At 37.0% G+C, this 21,601-nt stretch overlaps 1 protein-coding gene across 6 annotated transcripts in view; it reads right to left on the reverse strand.

The window, feature by feature from the left end:
- Positions 1-300: 300 nt before the first annotated feature.
- cacnb3a (calcium channel, voltage-dependent, beta 3a) overlaps positions 301-21,601 on the reverse strand; it is a 47,433-nt gene continuing 26,132 nt past the window's right edge. The window contains exons 3-15 of one of the 6 annotated variants that reach the window (XM_051880596.1): positions 18,729-18,848; positions 17,597-17,719; positions 17,348-17,466; positions 16,272-16,345; positions 15,937-15,956; positions 15,018-15,098; positions 14,883-14,941; positions 13,715-13,815; positions 13,253-13,404; positions 13,008-13,103; positions 10,376-10,546; positions 9,293-9,339; positions 5,411-5,554 (exon numbers count right to left, since the gene is read on the reverse strand). In XM_051880596.1, the coding sequence (XP_051736556.1) occupies positions 9,310-9,339; positions 10,376-10,546; positions 13,008-13,103; positions 13,253-13,404; positions 13,715-13,815; positions 14,883-14,941; positions 15,018-15,098; positions 15,937-15,956; positions 16,272-16,345; positions 17,348-17,466; positions 17,597-17,719; positions 18,729-18,848 (1,146 nt within the window). In that variant the 3' untranslated portion in view covers positions 5,411-5,554; positions 9,293-9,309. Of the gene's footprint in view, positions 5,555-9,284; positions 9,340-10,375; positions 10,547-10,575; positions 10,676-13,007; positions 13,104-13,252; positions 13,405-13,714; positions 13,816-14,882; positions 14,942-15,017; positions 15,099-15,936; positions 15,957-16,265; positions 16,346-17,347; positions 17,467-17,596; positions 17,720-18,728; positions 18,849-21,601 lie in introns of those variants that run through there. The other 5 variants (XM_051880594.1, XM_051880595.1, XM_051880593.1 and 2 more) reach the window with 5 other exon arrangements.

Raw genomic sequence — 21,601 nt, forward strand, 5'->3', positions numbered from 1 at the left:
TTGATAGATATCAGTGCAGCATCTAACAACATGTATCATTACTTAAAGCACACAATGAATACACCTTAATATCAAGGTATTTGAATGGGGAGGGATGTAAAATTAAGAGTGCTAGGTGACATATTTTGTTGAAAGATTATGATATGCATAATGGGCATTGAATAAGACCAAGAATGTGTACTAAGATGTGGTTAAATATGCTTGACAGCTTTGAAAGACAAAACAACAGTGATGCATAAAGTGATGCAAAAAACACTTGCAATGAAATGTGAGCAATGATCAAACAATTTGAGACACAACTGGAGTGTTAAAAGTACATAAAATGTTTTTTGTTTTTTTTATTATAACTAGTGCCATTTTCTTTAAATAGAAAGCATATACAGCATCAGGCAGGATTTTATTTTTAATGTAGTCAGAAAGATGAAGGGGCGAGAGAGAGAGAGAGAGAGAGAGAGAGAGAGAGTGTGCCTACATCACATCTGAGGACCAATTAAGTGTCCATTGCAATTATTATTCTACCTAGTGCATTTATTGCATTACAAAGAAGACATCAAAAAAAAAAAGAAAAAAATAGTGCAATATCTTTTTCTCTACTTACACAGAAGAGGAAGTGTTAATGTTCTAAGGCGTTTTCTTTCCATGTTTGTATTGCATACAGAATCGAAGACAAAGGACTTAAATTATACCCATTGGAAATATTGTGCTTCTTAATACCTCAGAAAGAAAAAAAAAAAATCAACATTTGTTATGGGTACTGTATTGGTCCGCTAGAAAACAATGCAATGCCATAACAGATAAGGGAAAAAAACAATGTATCATGTACATTTACATGTATTAAGACATGCAAACCTAAAATAGTAGACCTTATACAGCACACATCCCACCAAAGCTCTTTTACATTGTAGATAATACACATCGTTTCTTTTCTCAGTCTTAATATCAGCCCAACTACAACAATGCAAGTTCTTGCCTTATATAAAAGTAGCTGAATTCATATCCTACTGGTCCTGATAAATGCTATATAAAGGAATGTTCCAGGTAAAAAAACAAAACAAACAAATTAGGTTCTATTGTCATTGCCACAAAAAATAATTTGGACTCGTCTCTCAAAAATCTCATGTACAGTAATGGACTTACAATAGAAGTCTATATGGCAAAACATTCTGGAGGGTTTAAAAGCAGAAATGTGCAGCTTTTATTTTTGTTTAAGTGCTTATATCAAAAACTTTTTGAACTAAATGAACTTATGATTGTGTTACCAAAATAATTACTCTGAGTGGAGTGTGAAAGTTTTACATGATCATGACAGGAGTTTAAGATTAAATATAACTTTACATAGACAAGGTTAGTAAGCAATTTTTCTATGTATAAAGTTTATGTATAATGTTTACGTCTTGTGGCTTAACTTTTGAAACAGTTTATCATTTATTCGAGTACAATGCCTTACCCCTTAGACTCCCATTGTAAGTGTATTACTGTATGCATTTTTACAAACTTAGGGATGAGTTATAATTTTCAACATGTCACAGATTCTGTCAGTACAGCTTAACTTGAACTTGGAACTTTCTTTTATTACATCAATCCAAATATGTGTTATGGTTAAGCGTTAACATAAAAAAATAACAGTGGGGGTACTGAAGCTCATAAGATTGAAAAGGAGCTTTTTCAAAGAAAATTAACTTTGCGGCAGCAGCCCCTTGTCTGTGGTCAGTATAAAAGAGGGTGAACTGTCTTACTAAATAGAATAATACTTACAACAAGAATCAATGCAATACTAAAGTAGATCAGAAAGAAACGATCAGATCTCATGCAACACTTGCATAGAATTTTTTTTCAGTCATGCTCTGATTTTCTTTGTTTTTTTTTAAAATATAGAACAATAGATTAAAGTGAGACATGTTGATAGCAAATAAAGATGCAGTACACTAAAAGAGAGGATTGGTCAAGGCATTTGTTAAAGTGGACTTTTACCCTGACTTCCACACCCCAGAACATGTACATTTCCCATGACCCTCTAAACAGCCTATGCAAGATTTTGCTTCAAGATCGGTGCTGTAAACACAATGTCCAGGACTGTGACATACAATCTATGTCAGTTTGATCTTATGTTAGAAAGGCAAGAGATACGGTGACTTGTCTAATGACCTGAGATCAACACGTGACGTGGGTTGTTAACAGGTAATTGCGTGATTTCTGACATGGAAAGACACTTTTAGTCCTGAAACATACCCTACATACTCATAGTACATGAACTCATATGCTTATAGCTACATAATTTGCATTACATTCTTAGTATTGCCACAAGGGGCACTGTAGCGTGCGTTAGCATAAACTGTCTTCTTCTATGGTAAGTTTTCTCTTTCACGTCAACAACAGTCATGGTGGAGCAACATTTTGAAGGGAATTGAGGTCTGATGCATTTTGCTTGAAACACTTGTGCTCACACACTTGCGTAGAGTATGTTTCAGACTTTAGCATTCACCATGTCAGTGTAATGAAGTAGCCACTAGTAGGTGTTGTTTCCCCTGTTTGGATTTCAGTGTATTTCAGGCCTACACATAAAAAACCCTATGATGAACATACTATGGTTGTGATGTAATACTACTCAATCTTCAGAGTAGGCATCAATTTTGGTCGATAAGACAAGTCTTTACAATCTAATATGAGGGAGGATGTTTCTAAAAGTGCATTCTGGGAGTGTACGGATCCAGTACAATCAACGAAACACAATCAACTGAGGGACAGTCAATTCAGCACCGTCCCTCTGGAGGACAATACATTAGTGCTGAGGACAAGAGGTGTTAAGGCATGCAACTATACATTCACTCAAGTCTCTGTGCATGTTTGGAAAGAACTGTGTAGTCTACGTTAAATCATACTTTAATGCACATCCTATCTATAAACAATGCTTTAAATCAGAAAGGTTAGTTCTGAAGAAAAATAAGGATTTCTCTTGCTGGATGGCGATGTTTGGATATGTACTGAAATCTAGAGGCCATCACAACAAATTATCAAATCATTTATTTAGATGTTTTAATTGCAAGTTTTCTCGCAAAAGACCCAAACCAATAACTACAGCGCTACATGAGAGTGTACTGCAACTTTATGTGACTTCACATAACCGTACAACAACTGACGTCACATATATTTCAATGCGCCTCACGTCAACAATCTCTGAGTGAGAGCAATCCTGACTTTGTAAACATAGCAACATTTGTGAAAAACAATACAGATCCATAAATACAAAGTAAAGTAACGTTCTAAAGAATTATATTCAGGATCTGGTGAAATTTCATTCGATATATATACACTAGCTATTCTTAGATGCGTTACTAATATTCTGTTGCAGATTTTAAATTACACAAAAAACTGAGTAGATTTTTCTACTCATACTTAAAGTTTTCTAAAAGTCCTGTTTCAACCCTAATGTGCAAATAGTCCTAAATAGTTGTATTTGAGACATGCAGTGGTATAGATATACAGGTAAGTATTAAGGCCAGTTTGAATTGTCCTACACTGGATAAACCTTAGCCTAAGCTGCTACAGGTAACATCCGAGTCTAGAGTCATGATAATGAGAAAAGGGAGAAACTTTCTTGGATTTGGTCGTAACACAACCTGGTTTATATATGCTAATGTAATCACCAATAAGGTCATTAAACTAGCTAGCAGTCAACGTGTCATCAACGCAAGATGTGACGCTGTTTTTAAGTAGGCCACGGTAACCGCCCTCTTAGATGCCCAGAGCCTCGGAGAGGAAAAAGTGGCGAGAAACAGAGGACAGAGGAAGATCACTCACTAGTTAGATTTATGTTTTTCTTGGTAAAGACAAAGTCCTTCTGAGGCAGTTCACTCGGCAGCCATTTTGGTAATGCTAGTATAACTTTTATCTACTTAAATAGGGGTAACGCTTTGCCAAACCTTTCACATTTTAAAATCACTCAAAAACAATTACACAAAAATTTAAATTTAGCTTCTTTAGCTTTATAAATCAGGGTAGTCTAGCTAATTTGCATGCATATGACAAAACAGAACAGGATGCGTTTGACTGACCCCTTTAACTGAAAGACGCCATTTTGAGTGTTATGATTTCTCATGATTCATTTATTCTTTTCCTTATACTGTCTCTGATAAGGTCAACCAATAGATGACTTGCAAATCTGTAAAATGGTAAAAAGTATGAACCTAGACCAACTTTCAACTGTCAAGTCGCAGAGGAACAACATAACTATTCCAAAACGGACACCAGAACTGGTGTTTCATCTACTTCTATAAAAAAAGCTAGTATATGGGCACTGTTGGGTGATAAAATAACACCAGTTTTCAGTCCTTCTCATTTCCCAGAAAAAGAAACCAATGACACTGACCTAATTAGGTTCTTTCTTTATGCGGCAGTACGGAAATGCAGGAAGATCGACTGCTTCTCTTCATTTTGGAGTTGAAATTCACCTCATGTGCAAATCCAGGCTATAGTCCCAATAATATTTTTACTCTACGACAGCAAAGCGTAACCCTGATTTCCTTTTCTACATATACCGCATTTACATGGTGCTTGTGCAAGCGCCAATGTGTGCTACATCTATGAATGTGACCATGAAATGACTTCATGTCAGTTGCCTGAATAATGTCCAGAGGTGTACCAATAAACAACTGATAATGATAAGACTAGAGGAAATGAACCAAACAATAGTGAGTAATATGCACATTTACAAGAGTGCTAGAAAAAAAAGAAGCCATTAAAGATGCAACAAAATGCTACAACATCTTTCATTGTGACTCACATCCCATGCTATAAAAGTGCTTTTCATTTTCCCATAATGCCTTCTGTGCTCATTAGGTTAAGGGAGAGTGTATAATACGCAAAATAATAAAGTAATATTTGACTCAGGTGGGGTAAGGGTTTCTAGAGGAAGCTCAAATATTGTTTCGATATGAACATGCATTTGATCTTAAAGGAGAAAAACTGCCCTGTCTTTAAAAAGCAAATGTAGTGCAATGCCTCAAACAATAACAACCACATAAGCTTAGAAAACAGGATATTTTCGTCAATCATGGGCAGCTTCATCCAACAACATACATACACACACATTGTGCGTTTCCAGTTCCTCACCAATTCCCATCACCCCGATTCACGACCCAACCCTCTCTTCCAGAATCCTGCAGGCTGACGGTCAGTAGTTGTCTCTCGGCCAGGCTCTCACGCGCTGGCGGTTGTTTCGTTGGTTGTGTCCGTCCTGCGAGTCTCGCTGCTGCAGGAGTCGGTCCTGTGACTCATGTCCGTTAGCGTTGTGGATGCCACCGGGGTTGTTACGGTTGGGCGGGTACACGTCCCGGTACGGGTGAGAGTGGTGGTGGGGATCGTAATCATCTTCCTCTTCTTCCTCCTCCTCCTCCTCCTCTTCTTCCTCGTCCTCCGGGGGGTGCAGGGAGCTAGAGCCGCCTCGGCGGAGGGAGCGAGAGTCACTGGCCTCGTCGGAGGGCATGAGGCTGTCCTGCTCCCCCTGCTCCTCCTCCTCCACTCCCCCTCCACCCCCGGCGGGCGACAACTGCTGGTTCTGAGACAGAAAGAGAGAGATGACCACTCTAAACCTTACTGAAGTCACGTTTCCTCTTTCTGTTTCACTCCAAAGAAAAACGACTCATTTAGGAGATTGGTATACACATAAAATAAACACATAAATATAAAACATGTAATGTGCAGTGAGGTGGGGAGAAGTCTCCCCAATGACATCAGGAAATTTGAAGTGACTGATTACTACGGCTTTGTTCATACTGCACACAAACTGGACTAACTGTCCAAACTCTGTGAATGTAGTTTGGCATGAGGTTTGTCAGATGTGTTTTACTGTTCAGGCTGAATTGATATGACAAAAAATTTACATATAATTTTTGTTGCCTGTCTGAACAAAGCCTCTTTGGTTGCTGAGATCTGAGATCAAACTGCTGTGCATTAAAGATTGCTACGCATTTTCCTCTGGAGCAAAAAGATTCAGGTTAGTTTTAGAAACAAGGAGGTTGCATTCAAAGGGAAGTTAGAAGGGTTGTCACATTCACAAAGCATCAGTCTCTGTGGTCAGATACAGCCTGTTTTCCAAAGTTATAAAATCAATGTGTTTCATTATAACGCAGGAAAACAGGCAGCTGTATCTGCTTTGTGAACCCATCTTATGTAGGTCCTATGGTGTTAATATCAATCAGCAAGGTGCAAAAACATAACAGTCTAATAATAATTTGATAACAGCAAATTAAGCAAAAAGTGTAGAGGGGGAGGTGCATAACACAATAGAAATCATAGAAAAATAGGCCTTGTCAAATGGAAAGTTTGTACTGCCATATGGGATTTTACATCATTTGACAGAAAAAGTTTAAGGAGTGAAATGGACAGCTAGAAAGTGAAAGAAAGCATGTGGCTACTGCCCTGAATTTAATCCAGTTCAGTTCTAAACTCCAACCCATAGGCACGCTTCCTACACCTTTAGAAATGTTGCCTACACCTTTAGAAACGTTGCCTACACCTTGAATTGTGCCACCCATTATAAATGCTGTCTACAACTTAAAAACACTACCTACAACTTTTAAAACATTGCCTACAACTTTAAAAATGCTGTCTACAGTTTTAGAAAAGCTGTCTACACCTTTAGAAACATTGCCCACAACTTGAGACATGCCACCTACACTCTTACAAATGCTGTCTATACCTTTACAAAATGCTGCCTACACCTTTAGAAAAGTTTCCTACAACTTAGGATACACTGCCTACAGCTTTACAAATGCTACCTACACCCCAAGACCGGCTACCTACATCTTCAGAAAAGCTGCCTACACCTTTACAAACACTGTCTACGCCTTCAGAAATGCAGCCTAAACTTTTACAAATGTTCTCTACACCTTTAGAAAAGTTGCCTACACCTTGAGACATGCCACCTACACCCTTACAAATGCTGCCTACACCCTTACAAATGCTGTTTATATCTTTACAAACACTGCTTACACCTTCAGAAATCTGGCCTACACTTTTACAAACATTCTCTGCTGCTTTAGAAAAACTGCCTACACCTTTAGAAACGTTGCCTACATTTTCAGAAAAGCTGGCTACACCTTTACAAATACTGTCTACACCTTCAGAAATGCGGCCTAAACTTTTACAAATGTTCTCTGCAGCTTTAGAAAACCTGTCTACAGCTTTAAAAAAGTTGCTTATACCTTGAGACATGCCGCCTACACCCTTACAAATGCTGTCTATATCTTTACACTGTCTACACCTTCAGAAATGCGGCCTACAACTTTAAAAATGCTGTCTACAGATTTAGAAAAGCTGACTACGCCTTTTAGGACATTGCCCTCACCTTAAGACATGCTGTACACCCTTACAAATGTTGTCTATACGTTTGCAAATGCTGCCTACACCTTTAGAATAGTTGCCTACAACTTAGGATACACTGCCTACAGCTTTACAAATGCTGTCTACACCTTAAGACCCGCTGCCTACATCTTCAGAAAAGCTGCCTACACCTTTACAAATACTGTCTACACCTTCAGAAATGCGGCCTACAATTTTACAAATGTTCTCTGGAGCTTCAGAAAAGCTGTCAACACCTTTTGAAACGTTGCCCACACCTTGAGACATGCTGTCTACACCCTTAGAAATACTGTCTACACCAGGGGTGTCCAGACTCGGTCCTGGAGGGCCACTGTCCTGCAGAGTTTTGCTCCAACCAGCTCCAAAACACCTGCCTGTAAGTTTCTAGTATGCCTAGTTAGACCTTGATTAGCTGGTTCAGGTGTGTTTAATTAGGGTTGGAGCCAAACTCTGCAGGACAGTGGCCCTCCAGGACCCAGCTTGGACACCCCTGGTCTACACCTTCAGAAATGCAGCCTACACTTATACAAACATTCTCTGCGGGTTTAGAAAAGCTGCCTACACCTTTAGATACATTAGATACTTTAAAAATGTTGTCTACAGTTTTAGAAAAGCTGTCTACACCTTTAGAAATGCTGCCTACACCTGAGGATACACCTGAGGATACACTACCTACAGCTTTACAAATGCTGCCTACACCTTTAGACCCACAGCCTACATCTTCAGAAAAGGTGTACCTTTACAAACATTGCCTACATCTTTAGAAACATTGTCTACAACTTTAAAAATGCTGTCTACAGTTTTAGAAAAGCTGTCTAAACCTTTAGAATGTTGCCCACACCTTGAGACATGCAGCTTACACCCTTACAAATGCTGTCTATACCTTTACAAACACTGCCTACACCTTAGGATACATTGCCTACAGTTTTGCAATGCTATCTACACCCTTAGAAATGCTGCCTACACATTTTACAAATGCTGTCTATACCTTACAAACACTGCCTACACCTTTAGAAAAGTTGCCTACACCTGAGGATACACTACCTACAGCTTTAAAAATGCTGCCTACACCTTAAGACCCACTGCCTACATCTTCAGAAAAACTGCCTACAGCATTAAAAACACTGCCTACAGCTTTAAAAAAAAGCCTTCTTTAATTATCCACCTTATTTTGCAATTTGGAAGTAAGCTAAGTAAGCGAGACTTATGATTCATTAGCAGCTATACGGTAGGTAAATAACTAGAAGAATAACAAAGTAACACGGTAAAACAATTTGCGCTAAAAACTAGTGTTTTTAGACATTAAAATTATATGGTAAGAAATACCAGTTTGCAATATCAAGCAGCATAACGAGCGGTTTTGTACAGCTAAAAAATAACTGGAAGCAGATGACACCGGAAGCCAGGCATATTCAATATACAAATGGGCACACCTGCTCTTACACTAAAAATAACGTATAAAATAAATGTGCGGCCTACATGTTTACAAATGCTGCAAAAGACATGCTACCTACACCTTTAGAAAACCTGCCTACATCATAAGATGTGCTGACTACATATTAAGAAGAACATTTAAATGTGGATTCAATAGACATTTGAGTGTGCTTTTGGAGTTTTCTTGAACATTAAAGGCATTTTAAGGCCTGCATAACATAAAGCTTTTGTATTACTACCTTTTACCCAAATTTGCATTGCCACATTGAAACATAAAACTATGAATGGGCTACATGTCTTACCAACAACAGCATAACAAAATCATATATTTGCATATATGATTTCCTTTTTTCAAATTAAGTGTTTTTCCAATGGGGATACCAGATGGCCATTTCCATTTGGAGGGTTTAAAGGAATTGGAGGATGTAAAGAATATCAGGGTGGGGTTTTGATTTACAGTCAGAGTGGGGAAGGCAGATTGACTGTCTCACCTACTCACCGCAGGTTTGTAAGTGTTCATTCAATTAATTCCTGTGTTTCAGAGAACTGCAAAGATGTCAGGCATGAATGAGACACAGAACAGACAGATTGAGACTTACAACATGTCAGTATTACAAGTATTTGTGGACTCAAGACAACTTAAGGACAGAGAGTGAAAATATGGAGTGGAGGAAAAGACAGACCAGACAAACGTTTACAACTACTTTCCTGTTGGACAATTATAATCAATTTTTTTTAAAATTACATATCTGTTTTGTTAAATGCAAAGTAGGACTGACCAATTATTGCTTGCATGAAATGATTAAAGCAGAACAGACCTGTCACTGAAGTGACATGTTTTGAATATACAGGGGCCCCAAAAGTCAGAACTCTAGTGCCAACCTTTATTTAGCAGTTTTTATTTACAAATAAAAATGTATTAAAACAAAGTTCCACAGTTCCTGTCTACCTTTAAAACTGTGCCCCATACACCAGTGAAAATCAGCTGTGACCTAAACCCATTTTCAGTGAAACTGCAACATCCTGACTTTTGAGGTCAGCTGTATAATTTAAATTTAATTAATTTCAAAGGATCTTGAATAAAGTGGATACAGACATGAATCCACACATCACAGATATAAGATATACTTCTCAAATCTGATACATATGGCATTTTATATTCTCAATGATTATGTTTAGCACAGTCTCTGGACTACTTTCCTGGCTGATCGATGAGGAAAACATTCTGTACTAAGTCTGGTGGACTCTGGTCTAACTAGGTCAATGCATATATGACTGCAAAACACAAAACTTGTTCCTTTTCAGGAATGTAGTCATCTGCATGATGAAATATAGAAGGATATATTGAATATTTATGATATATTAATGATGACTTTGCTCATATTGTGAATGTCACAATTGAATGTGCCATTTAAATTTCCTTAAATATGTCATTGCGCTAGTTCTGAAATCCCTCCTTATAAAGCTGCTTTGATTATCTTGAGAGCCAAAGGCACATGAGAACTAACATATAGTTCTTCTATATATCTTCATATAAAATACTCTTTAAATGTTTCGGCCCATCTACACAGAGCCACCTCACCTGAAGACTGGAGATTGCCGAGGGTGGGGTCATCAGATTTTGCTCCAATAGGGGGTTAATAGGGGTGGTGCCTGGCAGATGAGTGGCACGCCAGTAGACCTCCAGATATTCAGCGAGGTGCTCACAGGCGTCCTCCAACTGGTTCTCGTCCAAAATGACATCAAACATCTCCTGATGGGGAGACAGGGTGGAGGAGAAGATGACATGCGGGGGATGGAATTAGAAGATATTATATAAAATATCTTATGATGGTGGTCAGGTGATGGGAGATGATGTTGAGCGACAGGTAGGATAATGGCTCTATGGAACAACATGCAACATGACTTTTGTCAGAATGTGGTTTGGAAAAGCAAGCGTTTGCATCACTAACTGTAGCAAGGCCAGTCTAAATAAGTTTAGTTTAGAACTAAGCAACGTATGGGGCTTCTTTAAAAAGTTGAAGAGCAGTCAAACAAGTGAGAATGAAGAACAAACATTTTAAATTACACCAGTTCACTAACAATGTGAGACACAAATTTACCTTCATTTCCAATTAATACACAATAAAAAGACATAATGTTGTCAGAAAGATGTGCCCTAAATGAAATGCTCTCAAACCTGTAGTTCTCATACAATCCTAAGTCAGTCATTTACAGTTTTAGTGGAAACAAATCTAACTTCACTTTATTTAGGGCTGTCAGAGTTTGACAGGTAATCAGGTCTATTTAAACAGAGGAAAACAGCTAACTGATGGTGTATATTTTCAATAGTTCATCCAAAAATGAAAATTCTGTCATCATTTTCTCACCCTTGAGTATTTTCAAAAAGTACTAGTTTCTCTTTTCAGTGCAAATGCAATGAATGGGTACTTTCAAGCTTCAAAAAGGAAGCAAAAGCACCACACAAGTCCTGCATATGCTATACTTCAAGTTTTCTCAAACCAAACCATAGCTTTGTGTGAAAAACATACAACAAAGGTTGTTATTCACTGAAAATTATGACATCTGCCCTAGCTATCTTTGGTGACGTTTCATGAGACAAATCATTCAGATCTGGTTTTGTGAGCCAGATCAACCAATTCATGACAAAGATCACTGAAAAAGATTTGTGAATCATACTTTTATGGGGCTTTAGTGTCTTTCTTAAAACTCATTGTAATTGCCTGGAAAAGAGCAACCAGTAAAGTTTCTCAAAATATCTTCCATGTTCCTCAGAAGAAAGAAAATCATATGTATTATGAACAAAATTAAGGAGAGTAAATAATCATTTTTGGACAGTTGTTCTTTCTATACACTTTTGGGTTTATATTCAAGTGCATTGCTGTACACCAGGGGTATCCAATCCTGCTCCTGGAGAGTTTACCTCCATCATACCTGCCAAGAAGTTTCTAGTGTTCCTGAAGACAAAAGTTGCATCCCAAATGATACACTATACATTTATACAATATGTAATCATGCACTATGTACTCATCCATGTAGTGTATAAATGTTATAAAGTTATTTTGTCATTCAACATTGAAGTCTAATAGCCCCTCCCCCTCTGCTACATAATTAAAGCTGCGACAGTTGAGTGCATGAAGTGTCCAGCATTCCACACTTCATTTTTTCCATTAATTTAGTCCGGGTATTTAAAGTTCACTTTTTCTTTTTGGAATTTTCTGTGTGAACGCACTACTCGCACCATTCATACTTAAAAACTTCACAGAATAGTGCATAAGTACGCAAATTGGGACGCACCTATAGGCTGTGTTCGAAATCGCCCCCTATACCCTTAAATAGGGCACTATTTGAGGGAACAGCCATTTGTAGTGGCGTTGAGTTATCGAGTGCACTCATTCAATCCCATAATGCACCGCAGTATTGAGTGTACAACTGATGTACATAATGCACTATAAGGGCTGTGGCAAATAAACTGACCAGAAGATGGTGCCCGCAGCTGAATCATCCATGCATCCATTTTCCAAACCGCTTGTTCAATGTGGGTACAGTGTAATTTCATATAGGTATAAATTCCTTTTTAATTGATTATTAAATTGTTTAATTAAGGTTTATACATGCTAGTTTCTATGCCAGAGTTCAAAATAAATCTTTTCATTACTACTGGAGCTGCCAGTTTGCTAAGTTTCAAATGATTATTAAACCAAGCACAAACTGTGTACAAGTGGCAGCCTTTCCGGCACATTCAGTGTCCGAATTCACTCACTAGGTTTCATTCACTCCTTCAAGTGAAATATATCAGTCGATTAATGTAGGGAATAGTGAATGATGGTATAGGGAGCGATTTCAAACACAGCCCTTGATTAGTTGGTTCAGGTGTGTTTAATTAGGGCTCGAGCTAAACTCTGCTAGAAAGTGGCCCTCAAGGAGCAGGACTGGACACCCCTGCTGTATATGCATTACTCATTTATGAGTTTACATCAAGTACCAGGACCCATCCCATAATGTACTATTGCAGCCTAGCTCTTTAAGGCCTTTTCAAGTACCTTTTATAAAGGAAATATTGTAAAAAGACAAAACTATCCAATTATATTTGTGAAATGGATCCTGACAACATTTACTAACACTAATGTTGAATATACAATGTTCTTAACACCTTGTAACTGTTTATAGAGATGTGTGTGTTTGTGTGTGTATGTGTGTCTGTGTGAACTTACAGGAGGACACTGAGCCAGTTTATCTGCTGCCATCATCTGAACATTGAGGTGTTTGCTCTGTGATTTACCCCTTGACTTTATCAACCGCTGCAGGACCTGCCAAAAGAGAGGAAGAATGAGAATCAAAGAAACTGTGTTAGCTTTTAAAATAAATGATCTGTTTTTCTGTCAATAGAGCTGAAGATATTTGTGAGAATATTTTCAGCTATTCCTTGAAACAGTGCATATGTGATCATGAGACTCACCTTTGGAGAGGTGACCTTGACATACACTATGATGGGAGCTAGTGAGGTTTTAGCTAGCTGTGCTGGATGGTTAATGGTGTCCGCATCCAGAACCACCAGTTGAAGGGTTTTGGCCAACTCAAATATTCTCTCGATCTCACTCTGTACCTCCGCTGGGTGCACAAACACACAAACAGCACCCACAAAACATGAAGCCAGAGAAAAAAATGCTCGTTTTTATTTTTGAACATTTTTTCATACCTATTCTCACAATTTTGACAAGACCTTATTAATCAGCTAGATAATGTAAACTTGGTAACATATTAAATTTAAACTTAAATTGAATTTGCAACAACAATTTTCAGTGCATCAAATAAAAACAATTGTTTAAATATGCAAAATGGGCAATTTGATGTTACGGCCTTCAGCAAATAGCAACTATAGCAAGACTATAGCAAGTCTTTAGTGAGTTGATGTTCTCACCCAAACTGGTGCGTGTGTTAGACCTCTCCATGATAGGTCTCTTGTTGAGAACTGATCTCTTGGCCAAAGAAAGGTCAGCGGTCACCCGGGTTATAGAAATCCTGTCAGCATAACAATACTTCAGTCACTTAATGACATGAAAGAAGGATCGCAGATCACTGAATATCCTGTCTCCACCATAGTAGTTGGTTATGATGTGCCAATTCTATTTTATCTTTTAACTTATATTTGGGTCTGTTCCTCGTACAAAGCTATCGTATGGCTTTAGAAGACATGAAATATAATCACATTAATTGTATGGACTTCTTTTATGAATGTTTTTGGAGCTTGTCAGATGCTGTCACCATTGATTTTCATTGTAAGTACATGAGTATAAACAACAATTATTCATACACATACACTAAATTAAATTAATTTTTTTATGTTTTTATGAAAGACATGTCTTATGTTTACCAAGGTTACATTCATTTAAGCAAAAAAAACGTAAAAACAGTAATATTGTAAAATATTCAAAATATTCCTCAAGAAACCATTTTTATTATTATTATCAACATTGAAAACAGGTAATATTTTTGTAAAAACCTGTGATACATTCAAAAGTCTGGGTTAAGTAAAATACTTAATGATACTTTTATTCAGCAAAAGACTGATAAAAAGACATTTATAATGTTACAAAACATTTATATTTCAAATAAATGCTGTTGTTTGAACTTTCTTTTCATCAAAGAATCCTGAAAAACATTATTCCACAAAAATATTAAACAGCAAAAAAAGTTTTCCCACATTGATAATAATAAGAACCATTATTAATAATTGAGTACCAATATTAACTGATAAAAAATTGAGCATCAAATCATTATATTAGAATGATTTCTGAAGGATCATGTGACACTGAAGACTGGAGTAATGACACAGGAAGAAATTACATTTTAAAACATATTAAAATAAAAAATAAAGTTATTTTAAATTATAATAATACTTCACAATATTACTGTTTTAACTGTACTTTTGATTAAATAAATGTAGCCTTGGTAAGCAGAAGAAACTTCTTTAAAAAATAAAAAACAAAAAACATAAAAAATCTTAATTATTCCAAACTTTTTACCTATAGTGTATATCTTATACATATACAATCGAGAAATGTGCCAAGATGTCTTTTAGAGCTCACCGTCCATCAAAGCGATGTTTGAGAAAGTCAAACAGAGCTTTCTGCATCATATCTGTCACCTGTCGACAGACACGACACATGAGACAACTGATTTCAAAGACGAATTCAGAGGGTTGTATGATGTCTAGCGCTCACCTCATAGCCCTTCAGTGAAGGCCCAACCAGAACCACAGGCCTCATGGACGGCACCACATCATATGGAGGAATGTGTTCAGTCTAATTGAGAAAGACAAGAACGGCACTGTCACGCAGAACCACAGCATCAAGTACAACCAGAACAAACCGGATTTAAAGCAGTATCCGTAATGCATCAGCACAGACTGGTAACAATGCTGGAATTGTTATGCATATATATTTTCTGAGATGCATGAAATGTTTTCAGATACTTTCCTACGGTTTACATTATCTAGAGCTGTCACAGTGCCAAGTGTGAGCCCCCAAATCACCTATTTTCATTCACTAAATAGAATTATTTCGGCAGACACTACCGTTTAAAAGTTTGGGGTGAGTAAGATTATTTTTTTAAGACTGATAATTTTATTCAACAAGAACACATTAAATTGATCAAATAAAAAAATGAAGCAGCACAACTGTTTTCAACATTGATAACAATAATAAATGTTTCTTGAGCATCAAATCGGCATATTTGAATGATTTCTGAAGGATCATGTGACACTGAGTAATGATGCTGAAAATTTAGCTTTGCATCACAGGAATAAATTACATTTTAAAATATATTCAAACAGAAAACAGCTATTTAAAATTGTAATAATATTTCACAATATTAGTGTATTTTTGATCAAATAAATATAGCCTTGGTGAGCATAAAACAGAACATTAAAAAATCTTATGAACTCCAAACTTTTGAACAGTAGTGTAAGTGTATTTTTGGCCATTTTGTGTGTATTTTTGGCAGTGATACCAAAACGGGGGCTTCCTATAAATATCTCATTAAATCATTTGCTCAAATATGTTATATCCAGTCTGAGTCTGACCAATCGCAAGGAGAGATTATCATACGATATCTAACACATAGCCATATCAATACACCTACCTGCTTAAGCTTCTGTTTGGCTTTTGAAAATGAGAGAACACATCAGAATCAGCATTCAGAAAATAGTAGAAAAAGAATTGCTTATATTTTTGCTGTACTCTGAACTTTTACAGGTGTTACCCTACTGTATTTGATAGTGGAAGCTTAACTTGCGACAGAATGTGTCATGCATTATGTTAAGAAGAGGAGGAAAGAATAAGAACAAAAGCAAGGGAAGAATAAACTCACTGATCTTCAGCCCTACTGATAGTTTGCTCATTTGGGGCAGCATTCCCAGTCACACACTTCCCCTGCAAAGCAGCATGGCGCCCAGGCCCTGTCATACTCACTCTCACCTGCAGATGGCGGCGTGGATCTCCAACCTCCTGATACCATATCGCCCAGGCTTGAGGAGGAGTTACCACTTTTCCTGCGGAGAAAGAAAAACTTCATCATCCTATGATACCACATGCCTTCACAGAGCTGGTAAGCTATCTGGACATTACCAGAATTGTCAGCTTTATTAAGACTAAATATCATCATAGTCATACTTTTGGCATCTGTAGTCTGTAATCTCAGTTTGTTAGGGTTAGCACATTTACATGCACACCAAAACCCCAGAGTATTTCAAAATGTCATTGAGAAATTTGCACATTCTTCTCATTCTTCTCTCATATTTGAAGTTTTTGCAAATATTTCTTAGGTCAAGAAAAAGTCGGAGTTTGCGATATATTTCTCCTCCCTTAGCGTGAAACACTCGCTGTGGCTGGATGTGCTTAAATCTGCCATATAAGGAGGAGACTCTTCTGTCACATATTACACATGCACACTTCAATAAACCAACAGAAAGGAGGTTAAGGTGTTTACAGCACCAATCAGAACTGGACTAGTTTCACACATGCTTCAGACGCTTGCACGCCAAAGACGTTTCCCAAAGTGTCATAATATATCGCAGGTGCGAGTTCCCTCAAAAGGGAATGGTTTAATGCATTTACATGACCACACGCGTTGTCAGCTTATTAAGCATAATCGGTTTAAGAATGTGCATGTAAGCGCACTCAGTGACAAATACCTCTAAAGCATGTATTAATCTTATTTAATGTAAATTTCAACATTTACTAATACATAATTAAAATCAAAAGTTGTATCTGTTAGTATTATTTGAGATAACATGAACTTACAATTAAAAGTTGTTTTTATTAACATTAACAAAGATTAATGAATACTAACAAATGTATTGCAAGTTAATGTTAGTTAATGCAAAACTGATGTTAACTCATGGGTAAAGTGTTACCAGAAATTCATATAAAATGTATTTTAACTGTATTTTTGTCATGCATCCAAATGTAATCCAACTTTTTCAGTGATACAACTTCTGAAATAGATATAGAATACAGTTGTGCACAATCTTGGCAGAGGGAGAAAGAGAGACCTCTGTTGTTTTTGCTCCTGTTTGAGTCTCATGGCCTCCAGTCGGAGGGGGCTGGGAATGAAGCTGATGTCTGCCCCCTCTTTCACCAGCCTTCCAATCCACCAGTCATTATTGTACTTCTGCAACACAAGGAAAAACATTATGGTAAAACATAAAAGCCATTATGGTATTATGGGCATTGTTAGCCAATAGAACTGACCAGCAGAATTTTCCACACATTTGTCTGCATGTATTGTACGTGCATCTCACCTCTTTAATGTGCAGAAAGTCTTTGGCTTCAAAGTTTATGGCAGCACCCTGAACAGGACAGTCCTCATCTAGAGCCCCGCAATAATTCACATTCGTCTTCACTGCGAATGCTACAGGTTTGGACTGCCAGAGAAAGCAATGTTAATAATCACACAGCAATGTGTGTGTGTGTGTGTGTGTGTGTGTGAGGCTGCTTTTTAATGCTAAAAACATGCCATTTGTTAAACTCAGTCATTTTTCGAATCTATATAATCTAGATAAGAGGTTTTCAATCTTTACAGTCTCAGGGACCCTCCACCCAAACTCTCAGTCAGCCCACGGCCCCGATATTAAAAAGCTAGATTATCTCAATACCTGTATTTTAACTATACAAACAATTATCTCATATAAATAATGCATACAAGTAATTAAAATAGTAAATAACATTACATTATATAATGCTTACCAGGTGATTAGTTATGCACATTCAAACTGAAAGTAATTGAATAGAACTGTTACATTTTAATGAATTTATATGAATTTGACATAAAAGTGAACCATTGTTAGTATTTTTGTGTACAATGTGGGACAAAAGTCTTCAACTACTATGTACTAAAATTTTAAAATATCTGCATGTAATTACAGCTGTAATTAATTTCTGTACTTACATCTATAACTGCACTGTTGACCTTTTCCTTACCTTTTAACCCACCCTTACAACCACCCTTACCTACCCTTACAACCAAACGTGTCCCTAACCTTACCCATATCCACCTCAATAGCAGCACAAGTGCAATACAACAACAACACAAAAGTATACATTGTACATATCAATTATTATTTTTGATGTAAATACATGGTAAATACACCTAATATAAAGTGTTTACATTTGCATTTATTTAGTTCAGCAGACATTTGTCTGCAGCAATAAGTACTTCAACATAAGCAAATATCAAGAAACAATGAAATGATCCTTTTAAAGTTTAAAATATTGATCTACATGCTAAGTTACTTGAACCAATGTTGTTACTTAATGTTGTTACTTAAACCATTTTTTATGGATGATGCCCTGTCCCAACACATTTCTAAAGCTACAAGCAGACGGACACTTTGTTGCTTCCTATTGTGCAAAGAAATAGTAAAAGCCCAGAACCTTGGCTCTCTCGAGCTGCAGCTGGGCCTGGCGTTCGGCTTCACGCCGATACGCCTCGCGGTCCTCCTCCGCTGACAGGTCGGAATCCGAAGGTCTGCTCGTGTACGAATCGGCTGAACCCTGCAGGATGGGAAATGGGGGAAACCAAGAATGTTTGGTATAATGGAGAAATGAAAAAGTACAATAAATAGCCCATAACGTGTAGTGTAAACATAGCTTAGCTAGTCATAACACTCTCATCAATCACCACAAAACATACAGCTACAGTAAGACAGAATTCATGAAAAATAAAACAATGTCGGCCTGTGATCCATTAAAACAAAACTCTTTTGGACTCTAGAAAATGGCTAAAAGTTTACGATGAAGAAGTGACAAAAGAAACGTGCAAATAGACTTTACAGTATAATGTCTTGAAACAATTAACAATAGGCCTATATATTGACAGTTAAACAGTATATATGACATGCAAAGTTAAATGCACAGTGTCTGTTCTACTTTATATGTGAAGCATATATTTGTCAAAAGTGCTCTTATTTATGTGATACTTAAAAAAATAGAAATTAATGAGAGTCGCAGAGCTCAGAGAACACATAATAAAACACATAATACGTGCATAATTACAAAAGTCCTTTAAAATAAATCTTTACAAATAAACAGTTTACTTTTTAAAGTAAATACTATATTGTAGATTTATAAAGCATCTGCTAAATGAACAAATGTATAGTAGATACCTAATTGAAATGTATATTTAAACGCTGTGTGAACACTTAAAGAGTGTGATTTACCATATTATACACTATAGCCAAATTGTAAGATTGTTAGAATTTTAGTGTGCATGTGGGAAAAATGTTAAGATAAACTGTAACATTGAAAAGATTGTAGAACAGTAGAAGTCACCATGAAAACATGGCGGGGCAACCACTAGCAAACCACTACCATCCAACCATCCAATCAATTCCCCATGGACAAAATTAAGTCCTACCCTACATTTGCTCTTGTTCAAGAAGCCGTTTCACTCGGATATACATCACAGTAGGGAAGAAAAGAGTATTGCAACTTCCGTTTCATGTCGACTTAACAGCTATGATGACACACTAAAAGAAATAAGGTAAAGTCTATCTAACAATTGTCAATACATTACATAACCAATTACTTATAAAAAGTAAAGTTACCTGTCACTGATTTAATACTTCGTACACTCTTAGAAAGGATATGTTAAAAATGACACAACCTGTGTTACATTTTTACACATTAATGAGAGAGTTCCAGGACCACTAGTGTTGTGTTAAGTTTAACTCACTTACTGTGTGTTAATGAGTGTCAGAAAGGTTAACATCGGGCAGTCCTGAGCCCTGAGTAAACTTCAGCTTTATATATCTAAGTAAATTTTATACACAAATTAAGTAAAAACAAAATGTTCTGCAATTGTGTTTCTGTAACTTATTTTAATTAAGTAAACTTAACAACTGTCAAAAAGTCATCTTTTACACTGTACAATTAACCAACACCAGAGCTGAAATGCTTATGGTCAGTGAGTCATCAAATGCTGCTCCAATGGTCTGTACAGTCCTAATGGGCACAGCTGGCTTTAAACCATCCAAAGAAACACATATCTAACAGATTCCACAGGGGTAAAATGGAGCCTATACACTACAAATGTTGGTAATTCATTAAAAGCATTAAATACAACTGTGATCTGTGGCATAATGATCCTCTCAGATTTCATCTGTACGGCCTCTAAGGTGACAGATTACTACAGCACTAGAGCTGTGAGCCCGAGGCAGTTGTGTAATGATTCGACTATAAATAATAAAACAAAAATCACACAAATATGCCAATAACAGTGGAATTTGCATTTCAAAGCAATACCAACATCTTCCACAACCATGACAATAATGAGGTGAAAGGCGATTCATTCAATCCGTGCATTCAGACCAACAACAATCTTACAAAACTTACAAATCTTAAAAATCACCTCTCTCTGGCATTCAAAGTCATCATCTCTTTGCAAAATCATAACCAGCTAAATTCCGCCTACCTTCTTCAGGACAATGGTTTGAGGTGTGTTTTTAACGCTATCTCATTCTCTCTGAGCTCAAGAGAGACTCCCGTACTCTCAAAGCATAGTCTTGTGGTTGGTGGCCCTTCCCTGGTCCACTCTGAAGAGCAAGAACGATCAACGCCAATCAAAAACAACACCAAGATCCAGCTCCCAAAACAGAGCAGTCATGACTGCCCTCAGAACCTCACAGCAGGGAGGGAGGAAGACGAAAGACAGAAAGAGAGCGAGAGAGAGAGAGAGAGAGAGAGAGAGAGAGAGAGAGAGAGAGAGAGAGGAACTCAGGAGACAAATGAAATGCAAGCGGGCGGTACAAGCTGTTAGAAGAAGAAAAAATGGAGGGAGGGTTGTAAATGAGCACCTCAGGACAAGCCGAGCTGCAGTGAGCACAATGCTTTGGGGGGAAAATGACTCAATCTCACTGTGGTTGGGAATAAGAAAGCTTAACAAACACTGTACTCTAAAAAATGCTGGGTTAAAAACCCAAGTTGGGTTGAAAATGGACAAACCCAGTGGTTAGGTTAAATGTCTGCCCAACGTGCTGGGCAGTTTTATTTAACCCAACTATTGTTTAAAAATTAGGCTACTTTATGGCTGGCTTAAAATGAACCCAAAATAGGTTACTATTTTGGGTTCAGTTACTAGACGCAACAATAATAATCAAAAGGTGAACATTTATTAATAAGCAATTTAATAAATGTTTAATTATTATTCATTAAACATATTAATAAATGTTAATTTCCAACATACTTTGGGTTAATTTTAAGCAAGCAACACAGTATTTTTTAAACAATAGTTGAGTTAAATAAAACTA

The sequence above is a fragment of the Ctenopharyngodon idella genome, chromosome 22 (assembly GCF_019924925.1).
Source record: "Ctenopharyngodon idella isolate HZGC_01 chromosome 22, HZGC01, whole genome shotgun sequence".
Classification (NCBI taxonomy): Eukaryota; Metazoa; Chordata; class Actinopteri; order Cypriniformes; family Xenocyprididae; genus Ctenopharyngodon; species Ctenopharyngodon idella.